We start from the raw sequence: 23,034 nt of genomic DNA on the forward strand, positions 1-23,034 counted from the left end.
TAAAAGTGTGTTTTAGTGTTTGTGCTACGGCGCCATCTTTTGGAGGAATTTGCTCACTTGCTGCAGTGTCCTTCCATTTAATGCTTTCAACAACTGCAAGTATAAGTGCCGTTCCGTCTTCTTATCGTCCATAACATTTCTACTCATAACGTTTCTAAACCGTCCCATGTGTGATGTCTGTAGGAGTGTTTTCATGCATATTTGTATGTGCTATTGTAATGTAAAGACGCTAGCGTCGTTAGCATGAGCTAATATGCTAACAAGTTTACGAGTGTCTGTGTTAGTAATATAAACTTACAACGGCATTCTTTTCATATTGTTTGAGTTTTACAAATTCCTCATTAAACCCACTAAGACGTCACCGGGGAGTTATTGAGTCTGTTTAGCTGATTGGAGAGCTTGCTTCCACAGCAAGTGGGTCCATGACGATAACTTCTGTTTTGTTTGAGCAGCTGTTTTACTGCCATGTTACAGGCACCGTTTGGTAACAATTAAGGTATGTAAATAAACATTTACAGAATATTACTGTGTAAATAACTCATTTCGTAACGTATATATCTGTGTCTTATAGTCCGGTGTGGCTAATGTACGGAAAACTATAGTTTGCTTCTAAAATTTAGTGGGTGCGGCTTATATACTGTTGCGCTTTATAGTCCGATAAATATGGTACTTTATCAGTATCATGCTTCAAACCCCGCTCTGAAAAGCTGTGCACTACAAAATGTGCTCATTGTAGCCAATAATGTGACTTCCACATTTTGATTTAAAAAAAGTATAGTTATGGTTATGGTTGTTACAGTTTAAGTTTATTTCGAACATAAAAACAGATAACATATTATACATCATATAATTAACATATATTAATTTCTCTTTACAACATTTAATCCTGAGCCTTTTCCAATTCGTAGCAATTGTTACCACATTTGTTCACCTCATGTTCTCATCTTGTAACACAATTTACATCAATGAAATACAACAGTTCTTTTAATAGTTAAGTCAGTCATGATTCACATAATGATATGATCAATGTCTCTTTTCCAACAAAGTTCAAGAGGTTTATCAAGATTATTCTTCCTTGTACTTTCTAAACATTTGTACTTTGAACAGCCACTTAAACTGGGTCATATTACTACATTGTTTGATTTCTTTGCTTAATCCATTCCATAATTGAATTCCACACACTGATATGATAAAGGTCTTAAGTATTGTACGTGCATACAAATGTTTTAAATTCGATTTTTCTCTAAGGTTTTATTACACCTCTTTTGTTGAGAAGAATTGTAGTACATTCTTGGCTCGCAGGTTATAGTTTGCTTTGCACATACTTTTAGCTGTTTGAAAATGTACTATATCATTATTTTAGATTCAATAAATAAAGTGTTTTTATGTTCTCCATAACCTACATTACGTATTATGCTAACTGATCTTTTTTGTAACAGCAGTATAGAATAAGAAGTGATTTTTTTTGCAATACATCTTTATCGTTATTCATTATAGAAATATTTATTGCCACTTTATGTTGTATATTTTTATATGAGATGTCCAGATAATTTTATCATGAATTCACCACAAAATCTGAGTTCTTTCTCTCTTTCAATGTCTACTCCGTCTATTTGTGTTTGACTTTCTCTTCTACCGTCACCAAATTATTATTATTTGAGTTTTACTGAGATTCAAAGTCTGTTTTTGTCAAACCATCTCTTTAATTTGTTAATTTCTTCTCTTATTATTTGTACTAGTTTCTGTGTGTTCTCTCCTGAACAAAGCGCAGTTGCGCTGTCCGCAAACAATACTAACTTTAAGTCCATAGTAACTTTACAGATGTCGTTTTTATAGAGATTTAATAATTTTGGTGCCAGTATCAATCCCTGGGGTACGCCACAAGATATGTTTAGTTCTGTTGACATTTTTTCACCTAGCTACACGTATTGCTTCCTGTTGGTTAAGTAGCTTTTTACCAAGCTCAAAACCAGTCCTATGATTCCATATCGATCAAATGTATAAATTAAGATATGATTAATTATGTCTTATGTTTCTATTAGATCCATAAATATTGCTGTTACACACTGTTTACAATCTATTGCATTGGTAATTTCCTCTGCAATTGCCATTAATGCCATCGATGTTGAAATGTTAGCTCTGTATCCGTATTGGTTCTCAGTGAGTGTTTCACTTATGTTCTGTTATTAAAGAATTTTTCAATAATTTTACTAAATGCATATGTTCCTTTTTGACTGTACTTGAATGTATAATAGACTGTATTTATATTATTCACATGTGAATAATGCTGTATAATAGACTTTATTTATATTTTTCACATGTGAATAATGCTGTATAATAGACTGTATTTATATTATTCACATGTGAATAATGCTGTATAATAGACTGTATTTATATTATTCACATCTAAAAAATACTTAAGTGTTTGTTTATTGTGAGCGAACTGTGGTGCTGAATTTCCCCCAGGGATCAATAAAGTACTTTCTATTCTATTCTAAATTGTGGCAGTGAAGAAACAGGTCTGTGGTTTGTAAATTGGTGTTTTTCTCCAGTCTTTTAGATCGGTACAACTGTTATTTTCATTTTGTTTGGGAATTGCCTGTTTGAAATGATAGCTTACGGATATAGGCTAAAGGTTTTGGATTTTTTTAAATAACTTATTTTATCGTTTCCATAACTTTTTTGTGAAAGTCAGTTAAAGTTGTGGATTGGCATTTTTTTTTACAATTTTGTCACATAGTTGAGGAACATTGAGTTGAGATTTTGGTTTCATTCAAGTCATCAGCTGATCCATCATATGCATCTGGAATGATTTATTCCAGATTGATTCCAGTATTTACAAAGTAGTTATTCAAGTGTTCAACTATGTTCATGTTGTAATTTTTAGCATCATTTTAAATGTTACTATTTTGGATGCCCATGTTGCTCTCATGTTGTTTTCGTTTGTCTAATAATTGTCAGTAATATTCTTTTCTACATGTTCATAGTAAACTATTTAGCTTATTCTTATGTGACAATATCATCACAAAATGTTTTATAAATTTTTGTTTTGTAGTTGTAAAAGTTTAAAATAATGTACTCCTGAGTTAATAATGTTGATCAATGTGAATTTATTGAGTATATTTAATTGTATTTTTCAGTAAGGGGCAACTTGTCCAGGGTGTATCCCGCCTTCCGCCAGTATGTAGCTGGGATAGGCTCCAGCACCCCAACGACCCCAAAAGGGACAAGCGGTAAAAAACGGATGGATGGATGGATGGAGTATCAAATAGATCAAGTCGATCAAAACATGTTTATATTATGAATAAGGATTAAAAAAAATCCCCAGGCAAATTAATGCAGTTTTGAATCTTTTCTGTTACAGACTAAAACAGTTTTTATTATGTTATTCTTTGTAGTAAGTTGATCTATATTACTTTCTTTTTTTGTTTTCTTTAATGTTTATAAAGATACAATTTGTGCAGAGGCGTACTTATAACAATTTTATAGACAAATGATACTATTCATAGTTGCGGCAGAGAGTGGGAGGAGGCACAAAAAAATATTTTTTTTCGAGATGGGCTGTAACAGAAATAAAATAGTTTTTATTATGTTATTCTTTGTTGTAAGTTGATCTATATTACTTTCTTTTTTTGTTTTCTTTAATGTTTATAAAGATACAATGTTATGCAGAGGCGTACTTATACATTTTTTTAAAGACAAATGATACTATTTATCAGAGGTGTGGACTCGAGTCACATGACTTGGACTCGAGTCAGACTCGAGTCATGAATTTGATGACTTTAGACTCGACTTGACAAAATGTAAAAAGACTTGCAACTCGACTTAGACTTTAACATCAATGACTTGTGACTTCACTTGGACTTGAGCCTTTTGAATTGACATGACTTGACATGACTTGCTACTTTCCCCAAAACCCAAAGATGAAAAAGTTATTCGGGAGCGCTCCGTATTTTTCATTGTGTACTTGTCTATCAGCGTTGCGTGTGTCAGCTGGTGTGGTCTCAGTACAACAGCCAATCAAATTAGATCTACTTTGTTTTCATCACACAGCATTCATCCAATCAAATTGCAGGACAACCAACGAAGAAGAAATGTCCAAACCACACGCCAGTGAACAAAAAATGATACCTAAAATAATTTTGTTTGGGTATAAAAATTACGAGGTGGTCAACACAAAACGGTTTGCAGTATGCAACACATGCGGTTCGAAAATTACTGATGGAGAGGCAACAACTTCCAACTTCGTCCGGCATTTGAAGTTGCACAAAGAACGGTAAGTTTTGAATGTAAGATAACGTTTATTGGCTAAGTAACGTGACTTTTATTTGCTGTGTAGTTAAATCAGTGAGGCTGTAAACTCACTGCTAACGTTATAACGTTATTGCAAACACGGGAATCTGTTGCAGTTCACTACCTTATTCATACTTTTTGTTCAGTGATTTTTTTTAAGCAGGGTTACGTTAGTCAATATATCACACGTAACGTTAGACGGCGGTCAGCAGCACCGCGTATTTTAGCCACCTAAAAAAAGACAAAAATAGTCAAATAAAGGTCAGTTAAAATGTATACTATATTATGAATATGTGTACCGTTTTAGCTAGCTTTCTGACATACTGTTGGTTGTTTACCTCAGTGGTCTCCAACCACCGGGCCGCGGCCCGGTACTGGTCCGTGGATCGATTGGTATCGGGCCGCACAAGAAATACTTTTTTTTTCTTTTCTTTTTTTAATTAAATCAACATAAAAAACACAAGATACACTTACAAGTAGTGCACCAACCCAAAACAACTCTCTCCCCCCTTTTGTTCTGGGCATTGAACATGAAGACTCTTCCTTCACTGTTCCGAGTGGCCATGAGAGTCTTGGCAGTGCCTGCCTCCAGTGCTCCAGTGGAGCGAGTTTTCAGCCATGGTGGCATCATACTACGCCCCCATCGTGCACAAATGACTGACAGACTCTTGGCTAATTTGGTCTTTTGCAAATGCAATGCAGCATAGGGCCCTGACATATAAAAAGTACAACTTTTTTGTTATGTTCACGTATATGTCATGTTTTTTCAATGTTAACACTTTTGTACAAATAAGTACATTTGCACTTTATTTTTCAATGTGTTTGTTCTGTAAAGGAATGAGTTAAATGTTTAAAATGACTGGTTAATAGTGCTATTATAAAGTGCAATGTCAGCACAATTTTCTTTCCTGCAATTTAAAATGCACTTGTTTTAATAAATAAATACAGCGTTTGAAAAGCATACACAATCTGTGTTAATATATTAGTCTGTGGTTAAAAGGACTTGAAAGGACTCGAAACTCAAAATGCAGGACTTAGGACTTGACTTGAGACTTTCCAGTCTTGACTTTGGACTTGACTCGGGGCTTGCCTGTCTTGACTCGGGACTTGACTCGGACTTGAGGGCAAAGACTTGAGACTTACTTGTGACTTGCAAAACAATGACTTGGTCCCACCTCTGCTATTTATAGTTGCGGCAGAGAGTGGGAGGAGGCGCGAAAAAATATTTTTTCCGAGGTGGGCCGTAACAGAAAATAATTGAGAAGCACTGCGCTATTCTAACAATAATGGTTACCTTCTTTTTACACTTGCATGGCAGTTAAACCATTGTCTTTAAAATCAATAAAGGATTTATAAGGGGAAAATAAGTGCATCAAGTTTACGCGAAGATGCACTCAATACGAATTGGAGTCTAGCGGTGGCTCCAACTAGTGGTGAAGGAGGTGAACTACACCCTTTAACGAGAACATTATCATACACAAAATATATTAACATTAAAGATGGAGATGTTGAGATGCATATCAATATGTCCTCTGAGAACATTCTAATGATTCCATTTTGGCCAGAGTCCAAACATCGTGCCTATTGGCAGACATGTGTACCTAATGTTGTGGCCAGTGAGCCGTGTTCAAGGCCACCAGGCATCATTAGTATTCTGGTCCACATGCATCTATTGTTAGGACCTCCTGCTTGAGGGGGGAGGAGGACAGAGGGAGGCGGTTTATTTAATTTATCGTATTTATTTTTATATTAAATACTTATTTTTGTTGTTGCAATTTCCAATCCCCTTTGTCACGCACGAGCAACGAACAATTAAATATACAATTCCGAGGCTACAGTATGTACAGTAAAAAGTGATGCTGCGTGGTGCGTTCAAGTTCCTGCTCGCTCGCTTTGCTGCTGTAAACTTTGGTGTCTCCTCTACTTAAAAAAAAACACCTAATCAATATTGTCGTGACATGAAGAGCACTTAATAAAGGAATCACTGATGTGTTTATGACGTGGAGAAAGCTGCAATAAGTGCGAGCTTGTAAGGCAGTAAAAAGGAACAAAAGTGCATGATGAGCGGGAACAATGGGCCATTAAATGGTCGCTCTGGTTCTCCAAACGGCTGCAATGCCTGATCTGCTCGCCCACAGGCATAAACCCAACAGAGAGCCTATTAATCAACTTGAGTAACTTTTTTTTTTTTTTTTCCAGAAAAGGGTCACTTCTGCACAAAAGGCAAAAAGTAGCCAAGCGGATTAAGCAGCTTTTTTTTTTCTTTTTTTTTTAAAGCACATATGCAAAAGTGTTTAGGAAGAAAAGAAAGAAGAAATAAATCAAAGTTGTTACCAGCTGGCGCCTTAGTGTCAGGTTTTCTTGACCCCAGCTGCTGAACCAGGACGCATCCCCTCCTGAGGCGGGGGGCTCCTGCTGCTGTTTGGGCCGAGGGTCCCCCAGAGCCAGCGCCCCGAGCACCAGACCTTCCTGTCGCTGCTTGCGGAGCTCCAGCTCACACAGGCCGGCCAGACTGGCCTCCAGGCGCTCTTTCGTCCGGCTGCGCTCCACCGTCACCGGGAAGGAGAAGGCGCGGTGCATGCTCCTGGTGGAAGGCAACATCCACTATTTTTATTTATTTATTGGCTAAAAAAAATGAGCGTTTTTTTTTTTAATCTAAACGATGTGTTGAAGCTTGGAGCGGCATGCTTCCCCTCATCACCAGCGATACATTTTCTATTTTTGCAGCTGTCAAACGGTGCCAAGGAGCCCCGCCCTCCGCCACGCTCCACGCACTGAGACAGGCTTTCAGACCGGCCGGAGCGCAGCCCACCTCGGCCAGGATTGGACCGCAAGAAGCGGATGGGGGTGTCTGGCCCTCCCATCCCCCTCTTGATTCATTCCAGACACTGCGACCTCACCCATCTCCCTCACTGATGGGGGGGAGAGAGTGGAATACTTGAGGGGGAGGGCTCACTCTGTAAAAAAAAAAGAAAAAGAAAAACAGATAAGGCTGCAGGACAAAATAAAAAAAGACACAAGCAGACTAAATGTGCAAATAAAAGTCAGCACCTGGATTCAACTAAACTAAATAGGTCACATCCTTCACTGCTGTCTTTAATTGTTTGCATCTGGAAGCTTCTCTGCACGTTCATAAGACATTTCTTAAAACAATTCCACTCTAAATTTGCTATAATCCCCCTTACAATGGAAATAATCTGTTCCAAAGTCAAACTGTGGCCATTACAAAACTTAAAAGGGAACTGCGCTTTATAAAAAAAAAAAATGTGCCTATCATGCACAATCCTTATGTAAGACAAGAACATATGTCTTTCTTTTTTTATGCATTCTAACTCGTAAATAAACACTAACAAAAGTCAGCTAACAATGAAGCCAATGTGAGTCGCTCTATTCCGCCTATGTTACCTTTAAAAAAAAAAAAAATTCCGCTTATTATTCACAATTCTTATGTAAGACAAGAACACGTCTTTCTTTTTTTATGCATTCTAACTCGTAAATAAACACTAGCAAAAGTCAGCTAACAACGGAGCCAATGTGAGTCGCTCTATTCCGCCTATATGTAACCGGTGGTCTTTTCCTCTGCGTTGTGAATTGAATGGGTTGCTGCTCAGCTGCACTTTCCTGACTGATTATACAGAGAATACAATTTTTGTCAATAATTTTCTGCCATCGTCGAGCCCCTCTCCCGTTATCGTGGACGAAAGGGCGAGTTACGTACAACAGTGAAATTAAAAACATACCTGATTAAACAGGGAATACAATTGTTGTCAATAATTTTCTGCCGTCGTCGAGCCCCTACACAAATATAATAATAAAGAACAAGAAAGTGAACTTAAGTTCTTAACGATACAAATGCACTTTTTCTGTCGTCGCGTGGACGCCTACCTCTCCCGTTATCGTGGATGAAAGGGAAGTAGGAAGGCGTGTCCAACGCATAGAGACAGGTGTCACAGCAATTATTGCAGTAGGAGGGACAACTAGACAATGGTTCCACATTGACAAAACATCGAACAATCTTCAGGTATTTACATGTAACTTGCACATTTTGTGTAATTATAACAATAATAAAACATTATAAAATACATTATTTACATGACATAATTGCCCGGAAAAGGGTGGAGTGCCATCTCCGGGTTGGGGAGGAGACCCTGCTCCATGTGGAGGAGTTCAAGTACCTCGGAGTCTTGTTCACGAGTAAGGGAAGAGTGGATCGTGAGCGGCGTCTTCAGTAATGCGGACGCTGTATCGATCCGTTGTGGTGAAGAAGGAGCTGAGCTGGAAGGAAAAGCTCTCAATTTACCGGTCGATCTCCGTTCCCATCCTCACCTATGGTCATGAGCTTTGGGTTATGACCGAAAGGACAAGATCACGGGTACAAGCGGCCAAAATGAGTTTCCTCCGCCGGGTGGCGGGGCTCTCCCTTAGAGATAGGGTGAGAAGCTCTGCCATCCGGGGGGAGCTCAAAGTAAAGCTGCTGCTCCTCCACATCAAGAGGAGCCAAATGAGGTGGTTCGAGCATCTGGTCAGGATGCCACCCGAACGCCTCCCTGGGGAGGTGTTTAGTGCACGTCCGACCGGTAGGAGGCCACGGGGAAGACCCAGGACACGTTGGAAAGACTGTCTCCCGGCGGGCCTGGGAACGCCTCGGGATCCCCTGGGACGAGCTGGACGAAGTGGCTGGGGAGAGGAAAGTCTGGGCTTCCCTGCTTAGGCTGCTGCACCCGCGACCCGACCTCGGATAAGCGGAAGATGGATGGATGGATGGAATTGACCCTGTTACATATAAAGCGCTCTAAAAACATCCAAAAGTCTCCATCAATATTGTATAAACATGCTGTAAGTATATATGTTATGTAGTAACATTCATAACATGTCATATTTACGTATTTTGCTCATTTTAAGCATTTTAAGCATACATTTCACAGACTAATCACATCGTTTGCATCATAAATAAGCCTCATGCCGCATTATTGCTACGAATGGTAAAAAAGATATACAAACTGCGAACACGATAGAACAATCACTTACTGTACAATGTCTGCTCTCACTGGGATGCCGACTGGTGGGATGTTTATATCTTCTCGTTTAAATAAAGAAGTAATCATAATCCTCACGCAGGTTAAAAAAAAAAAAGTGCTGCAAACCTGTCTCTTGCGCCATTTCCAAGTATAAGTTGAATGACAATGTTGAGTCACTTCTTGATTTATGGCCACGGCCCTCTACTGTGCAGGTGAGATGGATTTACCAACTTAGAGGTGATGCAGCAGCAGCAGCTCAGTACTGTGTGTCAATAGCTGCATAAGCAAGTTAGCTTTCTGTGATCACAGTGGTGCCAAAAATAGTTTGTCTGCATTAGCGCTTATAACAACAACATTGTTAATACTTGGTTAATATTCAGCTCACGTGATGTAAATGGAGAATGGAAATACTTGCTGTATTTTACAAATTAGAATGCATGAAAAAAGAAAAAACATGTGCCTTACATAAGGATTATAGATGATCCCTCCTTTAAAGGGGATCTGAAACGTATGTTTGAATGTGTTAACTTTGCCGATCATCCACAATCCTTATGAGACAAGAACACAAGTCTTTCCCTTTTCCGTGCATTCTAGTAAAAAAAAAACTAGAGATGTCCGATTATGGCTTTTTTGCCGATATCCAATATTCTGATATTGTCCAACTCTTAATTACCGATTCCGATATCAACCGATACCGATATATACAGTTGTGGAATTCACACATTATTATGCCTAATTTTGTTGTGATGCTCCGCTGGATGCATTAAACAATGTAACAAGGTTTTCCAAAATAAATAAAAAAAGTGCCAACATGACACTGCCATATTTATTATTGAAGTCACAAAGTGCATTTTTTTTTAACACGCCTCAAAACAGCAGCTTGGAATTTGGGACATGCTCTCTCTGAGATAATCCTGATACCCACTACAACTATAGGAAGTACTAAACTTTGACTTTTACAAAGTGCATTATTTTTTATCTTTTTTAAACATGCCTCAAAACAACAGCTACAAAAACAATGAAGGCACACAGCTTCAGTCCAGAGTATACTAGAGTAATAAAGTAAACAATAACATAGTCCTCCTTTAGGGCAAGACTGCCTGGCATACTGTATAACAGGAAATTATAAACTGGGCTCAATCTGAACAGCCGATATGGGCATCTACAACAACTATATGATTTGCCTGAGAAGCTGGACAGGACAAAAGAAAAAAAAAAAAAAAAACTTTTTTGAAACAGATACCGATAATTTCCGATTTTAAATTTTAAAGCATTTTTCAGCCGATAATATCGGCAGTCCTATAAAAAAAAAACGCTAGTAAGAGGCAAATAACAAAGCAATTAATGGGAATGCAATCTATTCCGTCTATAAAGCGCTCTAAAAACCTCCCACCATGTTTTATATACATGCTGCAACTGTGTATGTAATGTAATGACAGGCACATTAGTAACATGTACTACTTATGTGAGTTTGGTCATTTTAAGTATTACCAAAACTTCTTTCCTGGACACACTAATTTCACAGAGCGTGTAGCAACGAACGCTACTTCCGTCACCAAAAGCAGCATAGAGATCAATTTGTGTGTTTGCTACCATTAATGGCAGACTTGGTGATCGGCCTGCAGCGTTATCATGTAGCACGTTTGCTAAACATTTCCATTAAGAACATAAAACAGTGACTTACATCGTCGCTCTCACTGGGATGCCGACGGATGGGATGGCTGTATCTTTCAGCACTTGTGCTCACCATGAGCTGCTAAATTCAGAATAATCCTCACTACTCAGGTAAAAAAAATGCTTCCTAGTGATGTTTTGCTGCATTCCATTTGTTGAAAGCCAAGTTGAGAGCCATTGGATGGCCGCCACGGTACTGTGCTCTCTTGTAATTTTTGTAGTCCTACCTGGCACCGATTCACCTCAAATCCAACAGTGACATTTAACGGTACTTTTCAAAAAATGCGCTAGCTTGATGCTAATATACACTGGTATTTGCTACTGATTAGCAATAGCAATTTTACATTGCATTTTCAATCCCTCCCAATTTTTTAATGAAAACTACAACTAAGATGCAGGCTACAATTAAACAGCTGGTGCGTAATGAGTACGATACTTACAGTATTAACACCTTTTAAGGCACAACAAAAACTAGACAGCAAAGACTGGACTGACTAGCCAACACACCATAAACTTTACACTACTGCCATCTAGTGGGTTGGACTTGCAACTGTAATTGAGACTCAGAAATGTGATGATAAAACAACGAGACTTGAGGTGTCCAAACTTTCTGCCTTGGGGGCCGCATTGGGCTAGAAAAATTTGGTCGAGCGCCGAAAACTGACTGCATGTAAATTACTAATTATATATATATATATATATATATATATATATATATATATATATATATATATATATATATAACATTTTATATAGTATATATTAATATAATAAGCATGTAATTAATAATTAATATAATTGGATATTAAGGGTATGTGAAAGTTGGAGACCGACCTTGTTTACTTCTGTGACAACCGACTTAAAGTTAAGTTAAATAAAGTTAAGTTAAATCAGGAATATCAAGCAGCTAAAATGTGCCAAACATGGGTAAGTGTGCTTTGTATGCTTTGTAATGGATTTAAATGAGTGTATTTCTGAAGGTTTTTATTAGAGATGTCTGATAATATCAGACTGCCGATGTTATCGGCCGATAAATGCTTTAAAATGTAATATCGGAAATTATCGGTATAGGTCTCAAAAAGTAAAATTCATGACTTTTTAAAACGCCGCTGTACAGAGTGGTACACAGACGTAGGGAGAAGTACAGAGCGCCAATAAACCTTAAAGGCACTGCCTTTGCGTGACGGCCCAGTCACATACTATCTACGGCTTTTCACACACACAAATAAATGCAAGGCATACTTGGTCAACAGTCATACAGGTCACACTGAGGGTGGCCGTATAAACAACTTTAACACTGTTACAAATATGTGCCACACTGTGAAACCACACCAAACAAGAATGACAAACACATTTCGGGAGAACATCCGCACCGTAACACAACATAAACACAAAACAACAAATACCCAGAACCCCTTGCAGCACAAACTCTTCCGACGCGCTACAATATACACACCCCGCTACCCCCTCACCCCACCTCAACTCCGCCCACCTCAACCTCCTCCAAATACCAAGCTGCTGTTTTGAGGCATGTTAAAAAAAATAATGCACTTTGTGACTTCAATAATAAATATGGCAGTGCCATGTTGCCATTTTTTTCCCATAACTTGAGATGATTTATTTTGGAAAACCTTGTTACATTGTTTAATGCATCCAGCGGGGCATCACAACAAAATTAGGCATAATAATGTGTTAATTCCACGACTGTATATATCGGTACCGGTTGATATCGGAATCGGTAATTAAGAGTTGGACAATATCGGAATATCGGATATCGGCAAAAAAGCCATTATAGGACATCTCTAGTTTTTATGTTGCATGGATGTTTTTTATAAAATCCCCAAGTTGGTTTACATTGTTTTGTGTGACCATGCCTTTTGGCATTTTTTGTTGGTTTGATTTTTTTGCACCATGACTAGGGAAGGTTGTTTGCATTGGGTCATATAAGTAATGCTGCACTCAGTATTACTCAAATTCATGATGATTGGCCATAGGCCTAAAAACCTCATGTTGTCCATACAATGGCAGCACATAGATTTAAAAAAAAAAATTGAAATCTCCCTGTGGCAAGATTCCTTTTTTGACTCACATCGCGCGGGACAAATCGGAGATGGCGGCGAGCCGCACATTGCCCGCACGCCGTAGTTTGGACACTCCTGAACTTGACAGCAGTTATTGTAATCAGCTCAATTTTTAATTGTTGCAATACAAAATATATTTTAGAATCAAAAACAATTTATATTTATTAAGACACACAAAAGTTGGTAAAATCGGTACCATTAACGACCAATATCGATTCGCAGGTACAGGGTATTGGTACCGTATCGGTTCAAATGTGAAAGTTATTAGCAGCTTAAGCTAGCTAGTAGCTAGTCGCTGGCTTCTCGCTAGTGGCTAGGAGTGAGCAAGGCGAGGTGTAACTGTGCCAGAAAAGTAGTTCTCCTGTGTTAGCTCTTACATGTTACAATGTTGCTTAATATGCAGGTCACGACATGTAAATGGAGCCTTGTTGGCAGTTTTTAGAGTGCTTTTTAGATGAATCCCAAATACTTGCATTGTTAGCCGCCTCATACTCACAGTTTTATTACTATTTAGAATGCACAAAAAATTCAAACAGTCACAATTCCCCCAAAAGTGTAGTTCCCCTTTAGAGACGCTCTATCCTGCTCATGTTAAGGACTAGAAAATTATGCTGAATCTCAATGGTATGTTTCTGGCCAAAACACGCAAATTCTGCAGGCTAATTTGCAGGGCCAACCCTGGCTAAATTGGGGCCCTAAGCAGAATTTTATTTGGAGGCCCCCAATTACAACATTTTTCACACTTTATTTATGTGAAGAAATTGTCATACTTTTTTAATCAAACTCGAATTTAATTTGGTCCATGTTGTGTATTAAAACAAAATCATGAATTTAATAGTGTTTTTTAATTTAATTTAACATGAATAAAAACAAATTTGTAATTGATTCTGACACAACTCCGACCAGGGATCAAACCCAGTACAACAGCCTCACAACACCAGCACGGACATTGCATGCCACAGGGGATATGGGTAATGCGAGGGAAATCTGCCATTATAGTCCTATCAGTGACGGAGCAGGAAGGGGCTAGGAATACATTTGCGGTACAATTTCATCAGAAGCATACATAAGTCATCTTAGACTGACCATACGTCCTCTTTTCCCCGGACATGTCCTCTTTTCCCCGGACATGTCCTCTTTTGCGGGCCTGTCCAGGCGGAGTTTCTTAAATGCCTCAAATGTCCGGCATTTTGAGTTAGGGTTGCGTGTATTTTCAATGTACGTCCAGGGTTAAGAAGGGGTTAAAAAAAAACAACTAATTGTGAAGGTGTGCACCAGCAGCATTCGTGAGGGAGGGGCAGAGACAGAGAGAGCGAGAGAGTTATGATAAATGCGCATGCGTCGCCAGGCTCTGCTTTTTATCCATAGATTTATCAAATTTAATCTTTTATTATCTATAGCAGGGGTGTCAAAAGTGTGCCCCGGAAGCCATTTGCGGCCCACAGCTAATGTTTTAAAGGCCGACGGCACATTCTAAAAATACTATTAAAATACACAAAATCATAACAAAAGTGAAATAAAAAAAGCTTAAAGGTGAAATGTAACTTAGAAAAAGTTGCAATATTGACTAATAAAACAAAGCTGTTTTTTTTTTCTTTCAAACTGTCATTGCTCAAAACATAATATTGAATCAAAATCAATGTTATTATGAATTATTGACCTATCCAAGGTTCCGATTACTTCACATCAAATATTCCACTTTGAAAAATATTTTTGGTGGAAGATTTTGCATATTTTGTGTTTGTCATTAAAAATATAGTTTTGTTTGACAAAAAAAGGGCGGAAAACAAACAAACAAAAAAAACAAAATAAAAAAAAACTAAAACATTTTGAAATGAGGAATAGATCTTAAATTGATGTAGACTCCAGAGATTTAAGCGTTAAATATAAAATGTATGTATGCCCTGGCACACCATTATCATCATTTCATGACCGAAGCAAAACACTTTTTACACTTTTATACTGAAATAAATACACTTACAACTTATTAAATAAAAACATAGAAAAAACTACCAGCAGCAGTAAAGTTCAGATCCATGAAGGAAAGAAGAAAGTGAATGAATGTTTATAACGGAGTGGAAGAGTGGCCGTGCGCGACCCGAGGGTCCCTGGTTCAATCCCCACCTAGTACCAACCTCGTCATGTCCGTTGTGTCCTGAGCAAGACACTTCACCCTTGCTCCTGATGGGTGCTGGTTAGCGCCTTGCATGGCAGCTCCCTCCATCAGTGTGTGAATGTGTGTGTGAATGGGTAAATGTGGAAGTAGTGTCAAAGCGCTTTGAGTACCTTGAAGGTAGAAAAGCGCTATACAAGTACAACCCATTTATCATTTATCATTTATGTATACAAATTTGTTTTCTTTTTTTATTCTTTTTTTTATGAATTAATTAACGTTTATGACAACCTTTTTCCAAAACACAATATAGAATGTGAGATATAACAGGATAATGCATACATTTATCTTTTTTTTTTCAAAATGCTTACAAAAAAGTGGGGCCCCAAAAATTTACTGAGGGACCCCATTTTTATGAATTGATGGGTCCCTGGGACCCCATTTTGAAAAATCCTAGCGCCAACACTGCTGTCAACAGAGGAGAAAAAATGCTTTATTTAAATAAATATATTATTTATAAAGCAAGTTCGAGTATCATTGGCAAATTTTCACCTAGTCCCGGCCTTGGCGAGCTGCCCGCCTTGGCACGCATATATGTGTCCTCTTTTTGGGATTTCACAATATGGTCACCCTAAGTCATCTATGATATGGCCCCTGGTCACAGCTACGCTAATGATTGCTGTACGATATTTTAAAATATTACGGCCAAATATTTACAAAGATAAAAATAAATAAATTACCTTTTCATTCCACCAACTTTTTTCTGGACATCTTGGCCATGTCCTGAAAGACGGGATTTTCCTCAGGGCTTAGACAGTCTGTGTTAGCCTGGCTAACTTCCTGGTAGTTGGGCTAACTATTTGGTAGCTTGGTTAACTTGGTAGTAGCCAAGCTAACATCCTGGCATCTTGGCTAACTTCCTGGTAGCTTTTCTAACTTCCTGGTAGCTTGGCTAACTCTCTGGCATCCTGGCTAACTTACTGGTAGACTATCTTAACTTTTTGGTAGCTTGGCTAACCTCCAAGGATAGTAGCCTAGTTAACCGCTTGGTAGCTTGGCTAACTTGTTGGTAGTTTTCCAAACTTTCTGGTAGCTTTGCTGACTTCCTAGTAGCCAGGCTAACTCTCTGCTAGCTTGGCCAACTTCCTGCTAGCTTGGCCAACTTCCTGCTAGCTTGGTCAACTTCCTGGTAGCTTGGCCAACTTCCTGCTAGCTTGGCCAACTTCCTGGCAGCTTGGCTAACTCTCTGGCATCCTGGCTAACTTACTGGTAGACTATCTAACTTTTTGGTAGCTTGGCTAACATTCTAGTAGCCTAGTTAACCGCTTGGTAGCTTGGACAACTTCCTGCTAGCTTGGTCAACTTCCTGGTAGCCTGGCCAACTTCCTGCTAGCTTGGCCAACTTCCTGGTAGCTTGGCTAACTCTCTGGCATCCTGGCTAACTTACTGGTAGATTATCTAACTTTTTGGTAGCTTGGCTAACCTTCTAGTAGCCTAGTTAACCGCTTGGTAGCTTGGACAACTTCCTGCTAGCTTGGTCAACTTCCTGGTAGCTTGGCCAACTTCCTGCTAGCTTGGCCAACTTCCCGCTAGCTTGGCCAACTTCCTGGTAGCTTGGCTAACTCTCTGGCATCCTGGCTAACTTACTGGTAGACTATCTAACTTTTTGGTAGCTTGGCTAACCTCCTAGTAGCCTAGTTAACCGCTTGGTAGCTTGGCTAACTTGTTGGTAGTTTTCCAAACTTTCTGCTAGCTTTGCTGACTTCCTAGTAGCCAGGCTAACTCTCTGCTAGCTTGGCCAACTTCCTGCTAGCTTGGCCAACTTCCTGCTAGCTTGGTCAACTTCCTGGTAGCTTGGCCAACTTCCTGCTAGCTTGGCCAACTTCCTGGTAGCTTGGCTAACTCTCTGGCATCCTGGCTAACTTACTGGTAGACTATCTAACTTTTTGGTAGCTTGGCTAACCTTCTAGTAGCCTAGTTAACCGCTTGGTAGCTTGGACAACTTCCTGCTAGCTTGGTCAACTTCCTGGTAGCTTGGCCAACTTCCTGCTAGCTTGGCCAACTTCCTGGTAGCTTGGCTAACTCTCTGGCATCCTGGCTAACTTACTGGTAGACTATCTAACTTTTTGGTAGCTTGGCTAACCTTCTAGTAGCCTAGTTAACCGCTTGGTAGCTTGGACAACTTCCTGCTAGCTTGGTCAACTTCCTGGTAGCTTGGCCAACTTCCTGCTAGCTTGGCCAACTTCCTGGTAGCTTGGCTAACTCTCTGGCATCCTGGCTAACTTACTGGTAGACTATCTATAACTTTTTGGTAGCTTGGCTAACCTCCTAGTAGCCTAGTTAACCGCTTGGTAGCTTGGCTAACTTGTTGGTAGTTTTCCAAACTTTCTGCTAGCTTTGCTGACTTCCTAGTAGCCAGGCTAACTCTCTGCTAGCTTGGTCAACTTCCTGCTAGCTTGGCCAACTTCCTGCTAGCTTGGCCAACTTCCTGCTAGCTTGGCCAACTTCCTGCTAGTTTAGCCAACTTCCTGCTAGTTTGGCCAACTTCCTGCTAGCTTGGCTTATGATGCGTTCCATTAAACTCGGAAGTTGGAAGTAAGAGCTGGGAATGATGTCCCAGCAGAGTAATGAGCGTTCCAGTTACGAGGTCATAAATAAAGATGGCCACATCCACGAAAGTTATTCTGAATACAAACGAATTATAGAAAAAGATGCACTCCTACTGCAACCTTTGGGTTGTGGATGAAGAGGAAACACAAAGGCGCTATCGCTAGCAATGTAGAACGTACAAAACACGTGAAAATGAAAATTAATTTGCACGAAAGTAACATTAGCATATACAAACGGTCAACAATACATATGGCTGATATAGTGCGACAAAAAATAGATGTGCTAGTAACTACAGATGTCCGATAATGGCTTTTTTGCCGATATCCCAATATTGTCCAACTCTTGATTACCGACTCCGATATCAACCGATACCGGTATATACTGTCGTGGAATTAACACATTATTATGCCTAATTTTGTTGTGATGCCCCGCTGGATGCATTAAACAATGCAACAAGGTTTTCCAAAATAAATCAACTCAAGTTATGGAAAAAAAATGCCAACATGGCACTGCCATATTTATTATTGAAGTCACAAAGTGCATTATTTTTTCTTTAACATGCCTCAAAACAGCAGCTTGGAATTTGGGACATGCGCTCCCTGAGAGAGCATGAGGAGGTTGAGGTGGGCGGGGTTGGGGGAGTAGGGGGTAGCGGGGGGTGCATATTGTAGCGTCACGGAAGAGTTAGTGCTGCAAGGGGTTCTGGGTATTTGTTCTGTTGTGTTTATGTTGTGTTACGGTGCTGATTTTCTCCCGAAATGTGTTTGTCATTCTTGTTTCGTGTGGGTTCACAGTGTGGCGCATATTTGTAACGGTGTTAAACTTGTTTATACGGCCACACTCAGTCTGACCTGTTTGGCTGTTGACCAATAATGCCTTGCATTCACTTGTGTGTGTGAAAAGAAAAGATATAATGTGATTGGGCCGGCACGCAAAGGCAGTGCCTTTATGGCGCTCTGAACTCCTCCCTACGTCCGTGTACCACCCCGTACAGCGGCGTTTTAAAAAGTCATACATTTTACTTTTTGAAACCGATACCGATAATTTCCGATATTACATTTTAAAGCATTTATCGGCCGATATTATCGGACATCTCTACTAGTAACGGATTAGAAGCTTTGGTTATTGTTGACCTTGTGTGTGTGAAAATTTGTGGGATTTGTTGAACACTATGGGATGACCTCATGGTGTGTTCCATTTCTACTGGGAAGTCGAAATTTCCAAGTTCCTCGCCGGAATTTCACCTGGAATGCCCCTCAAGGTCAGATTTTATTCTCACAACCCCAGAGTTTGTTTCAAAGATGGCTGCCATGGATGTAAACAATGATATCCGCTTCTATAATATCCGTTATTAGCACTTCTGATTAGTTTTTGTTGTATTAAATCAGCCATATGCAATTGTTGTACGTTTTTTTATATGGTAACGTCACCGTAAACTAAATTTATTTCATGTGGTATTTACCTTCTACATTGCTAGCTATAGCTTTTGTCTTTCCTATTCATCCACCGTGTTTAAAGGTTCTAGAAACAGTCCATATTTTCCTTTAAGTGGTTTGTATTCAGAAAAATAGCTTAGTGGCCATCTTGATTTCCGACCTCGTAACTGGAACGCTCACAACTCGGCTGTGGCGTAATTCTCAGCCCCGACTTCCAACTTCCGAGGTTAAATTGAACGCACCATTAGTCACTGCTCTCCACGCCGCACCACACGGTGAATACCGTCCTCTTTTTACACTTTTCAAACACCCACAGCATGCCTTAGATTGTTTTTCCGTGCTAGTCCTTCAAAATGCCCGCGTCCGTGTGTACAGGAAGGGATGTCATCAAAAGGGCAGCCCCCGATGGATTCAAGCGGCATGCAAAATGAGTGAATGAATGAAGCGATTGTATGCCGAGACATGGTTTGCACACAGAGGCATATTTGGCGAGATGAAAGCTTTGTAAACCGAAAAAATGTTGCAAATAGAGGCCTTTGTAAATTGAGATTCCATTGTGTATGTACACGCACACGCGCACACACATATGTATATTTACGTATAAATATAGGTACAGTATATATGTATATATAGATATATACATACATATACATACATACATATATACATACATACATATACATAAATATATACACATACATACATATATATATATACATACATACATATATACAGTATATGCAAATATATACATATACACACAAATATATACATATACATATATACATACATACATACATGTACATATATACATACATACATATATACAGTATATGCAAATATATACATATACACACAAATATATACATATACACACAAATATATACGTATACATATATACATACATACATGTACATATATACATACATACATACATATATATATGTATATATACATTTATATTTACATACATACATATATACAGTATATACATATATATATGCAAATATATACATATACATGTACATACATACATATATATACACAGTATACACACATATATATCTATATATTTATATATATATATATATACATACAAATATATACATATACACTTATACATACAAATACATATATACATATATATACATGTATATATATATATATATATACATACATATATATATACATATAATATATATATATATATACATATAATATATATATATATATACATATAATATATATATATATATATAATATATATATATATATACATATAATATATATATATATATATACATATAATATATATATATATATATACATATAATATATGTATGTACATACATACATACATATATATACACACATGTATATATACATATACATATATGTATATATACATCCATCCATCCATTTTCTACCGCTTATTCCCTTTGGGGTCGCGGGGGGCGCTGGAGCCTATCTCAGCTACAATCGGGCGGAAGGCGGGGTACACCCTGGACAAGTCGCCACCTCATCGCAGGGCCAACACAGATAGACAGACAACATTCACACTCACATTCACACACTAGGGACAATTTAGTGTTGCCAATCAACTTATCCCCAGGTGCATGTCTTTGGAGGTGGGAGGAAGCCGGAGTACCCGGAAGGAACCCACGCAGTCACTGGGAGAACATGCAAACTCCACACAGAAAGATCCCGAGCCCGGGATTGAACCCAAGACTACTCAGGACCTTCGTATTGTGAGGCAGATGCACTAACCCCTCTATCACCGTGCTGCCCTAAATATATATATATACACATATGTATATATACATACATACATATATATGTATATACACATATGTATATATACATACATTATATATATATATATATATATATATATATATATATATATATATATATATATATATATATATATATATATATATATACACATATGTATATATACATACATACATACATACATACATATATACAGTATATACATATATATATACACAAATATATACATACATATACATACAAATATATACATATATACGTATTTTGGACTGCACTGATTGATTCAAAACAACTCTCGATTCAAAATCAATACTTTTTAATACGATTTGAGTGCCAGTTCTACGATTAACTACATTCCTCTATACTTTAAAATATGGAACTGCTGTGATAAGTATATTGTATATATATATATATATATATATATATATATATACATTATATATATACACATATATACACACACATATGTGTACATGTATATATACACATATATATATATATTATATATGTATATATATTCGGCATCATTTTGCAGCATTAACTTATGCTCGGTGAAACTAGACTAAAAAACGGCTTAAAGCGTGTGAGTCTAACAATGTAAACCTGATGAATATTTGAGTGTTTAGAAATGAGTAAATAGTCAAATGAGGTCATGTACAAGAGATTAGAGATTAAAAGTAAGGAGATAGAACAGATGGCCGATGGGGACCACAGACACTGTATTGGAGTAACACCCCCCCTAAGCCCCCAAAATAACAAAGCTTTGTGACATGAATTTTTTAAAATCTGCTTGTACTGTACTTCCTATTGGGAAGTGCAGCACCGTATGAATATTTCAAGCAGCACTCGTGCAGCGTTTTAACGTACTAACAGCAGAGATAGACGCAGACATCATAGATCAGCTTTGTATCTTTTATTCATACGTTCAGTCTCTACTTGACATGAATCAAAAAGCCACTTTTCCTCTTTTAGTCTCCATGAGAAAACAAAACACAAATCAGCAATCAAGTCAAAAGCCTGCGCACAGCGCAGGTTGGATTCATTTCCTAAGATTGTGTGTCTGTACACAACATATACTTACAGTATATATTTACCCCTATGTAGAAATAGACATTTCTACAAAAAAATTATATATCTAAACATAGCCGTTCGATTTAGATTCTAATTAGAGGTGGTTGTTCCCAAGCGGGTAAAGCAACGCTATGTAACAATTTGACCTTAAATAATATTGTGATGGGTTAGAACAAACACTGTCATTGCCATAGTGATGCCAGATCACCTGGTGTGTTAAAGTGGCGGACCAGCCTGGACACTTTTTATGAACTAAAAGGGGGGAGCAATGGATCAAAAGCACTCAATGAAAGCAGTCATTATTCCTTACAGTTGGTTTAAAAAGGGTATTTTTGAAATGTAATACTGACAAAGTTTTCATTAATATTACATTAGTCTTGTAAGGAATTATTCTGATTGTTAAAAACAATTCGCACATATATATATATATATATATAAACATATACACATATACATATATACATGCTGTACATATATATATATATATATATACACACACACATATATACATATATATACACACACACACACATATAAATACATATATATACATATTGTATGTATACACATATGTGTGTCTATATAGTAACATATACATATATGTATACATATATACATTTATATATATACTGTGTATATACATATATATATATAAACTGTGTGTATATATATATTATGTATATTACTTTTTTGTAACTATATATATATATATACACACACATATGTATATGTTACTATATAGACACACATATGTGTATACATACAATACGTATATATATGTATTTATATATGTGTATGTGTGTATATATATATATATACATACATATGTATATATGTGTGTGTATATATATATATGTACACTACCGTTCAAAAGTTTACATATATATATATATATATATATATACATATATATGTATGTATGTATGTAGATATATATGTATATA

At 37.7% G+C, this 23,034-nt stretch overlaps 1 protein-coding gene across 1 annotated transcript in view; it reads right to left on the reverse strand.

Annotated features, from left to right (window-relative positions):
• Positions 1 to 7,067, reverse strand: part of dact3b (dishevelled-binding antagonist of beta-catenin 3b) — a 35,334-nt gene extending 28,267 nt beyond the window's left edge. Inside the window, exon 1 of the mRNA XM_061972675.1 lies at positions 6,628 to 7,067. Coding sequence (XP_061828659.1) covers positions 6,628 to 6,894 — 267 coding nt within the window. The 5' untranslated portion in view covers positions 6,895 to 7,067. The remainder of the gene's footprint in view (positions 1 to 6,627) is intronic.
• Positions 7,068 to 23,034: the final 15,967 nt, after the last annotated feature.

The sequence above is a fragment of the Nerophis lumbriciformis genome, linkage group LG17 (genome assembly GCF_033978685.3).
Source record: "Nerophis lumbriciformis linkage group LG17, RoL_Nlum_v2.1, whole genome shotgun sequence".
Taxonomy (NCBI): Eukaryota; Metazoa; Chordata; class Actinopteri; order Syngnathiformes; family Syngnathidae; genus Nerophis; species Nerophis lumbriciformis.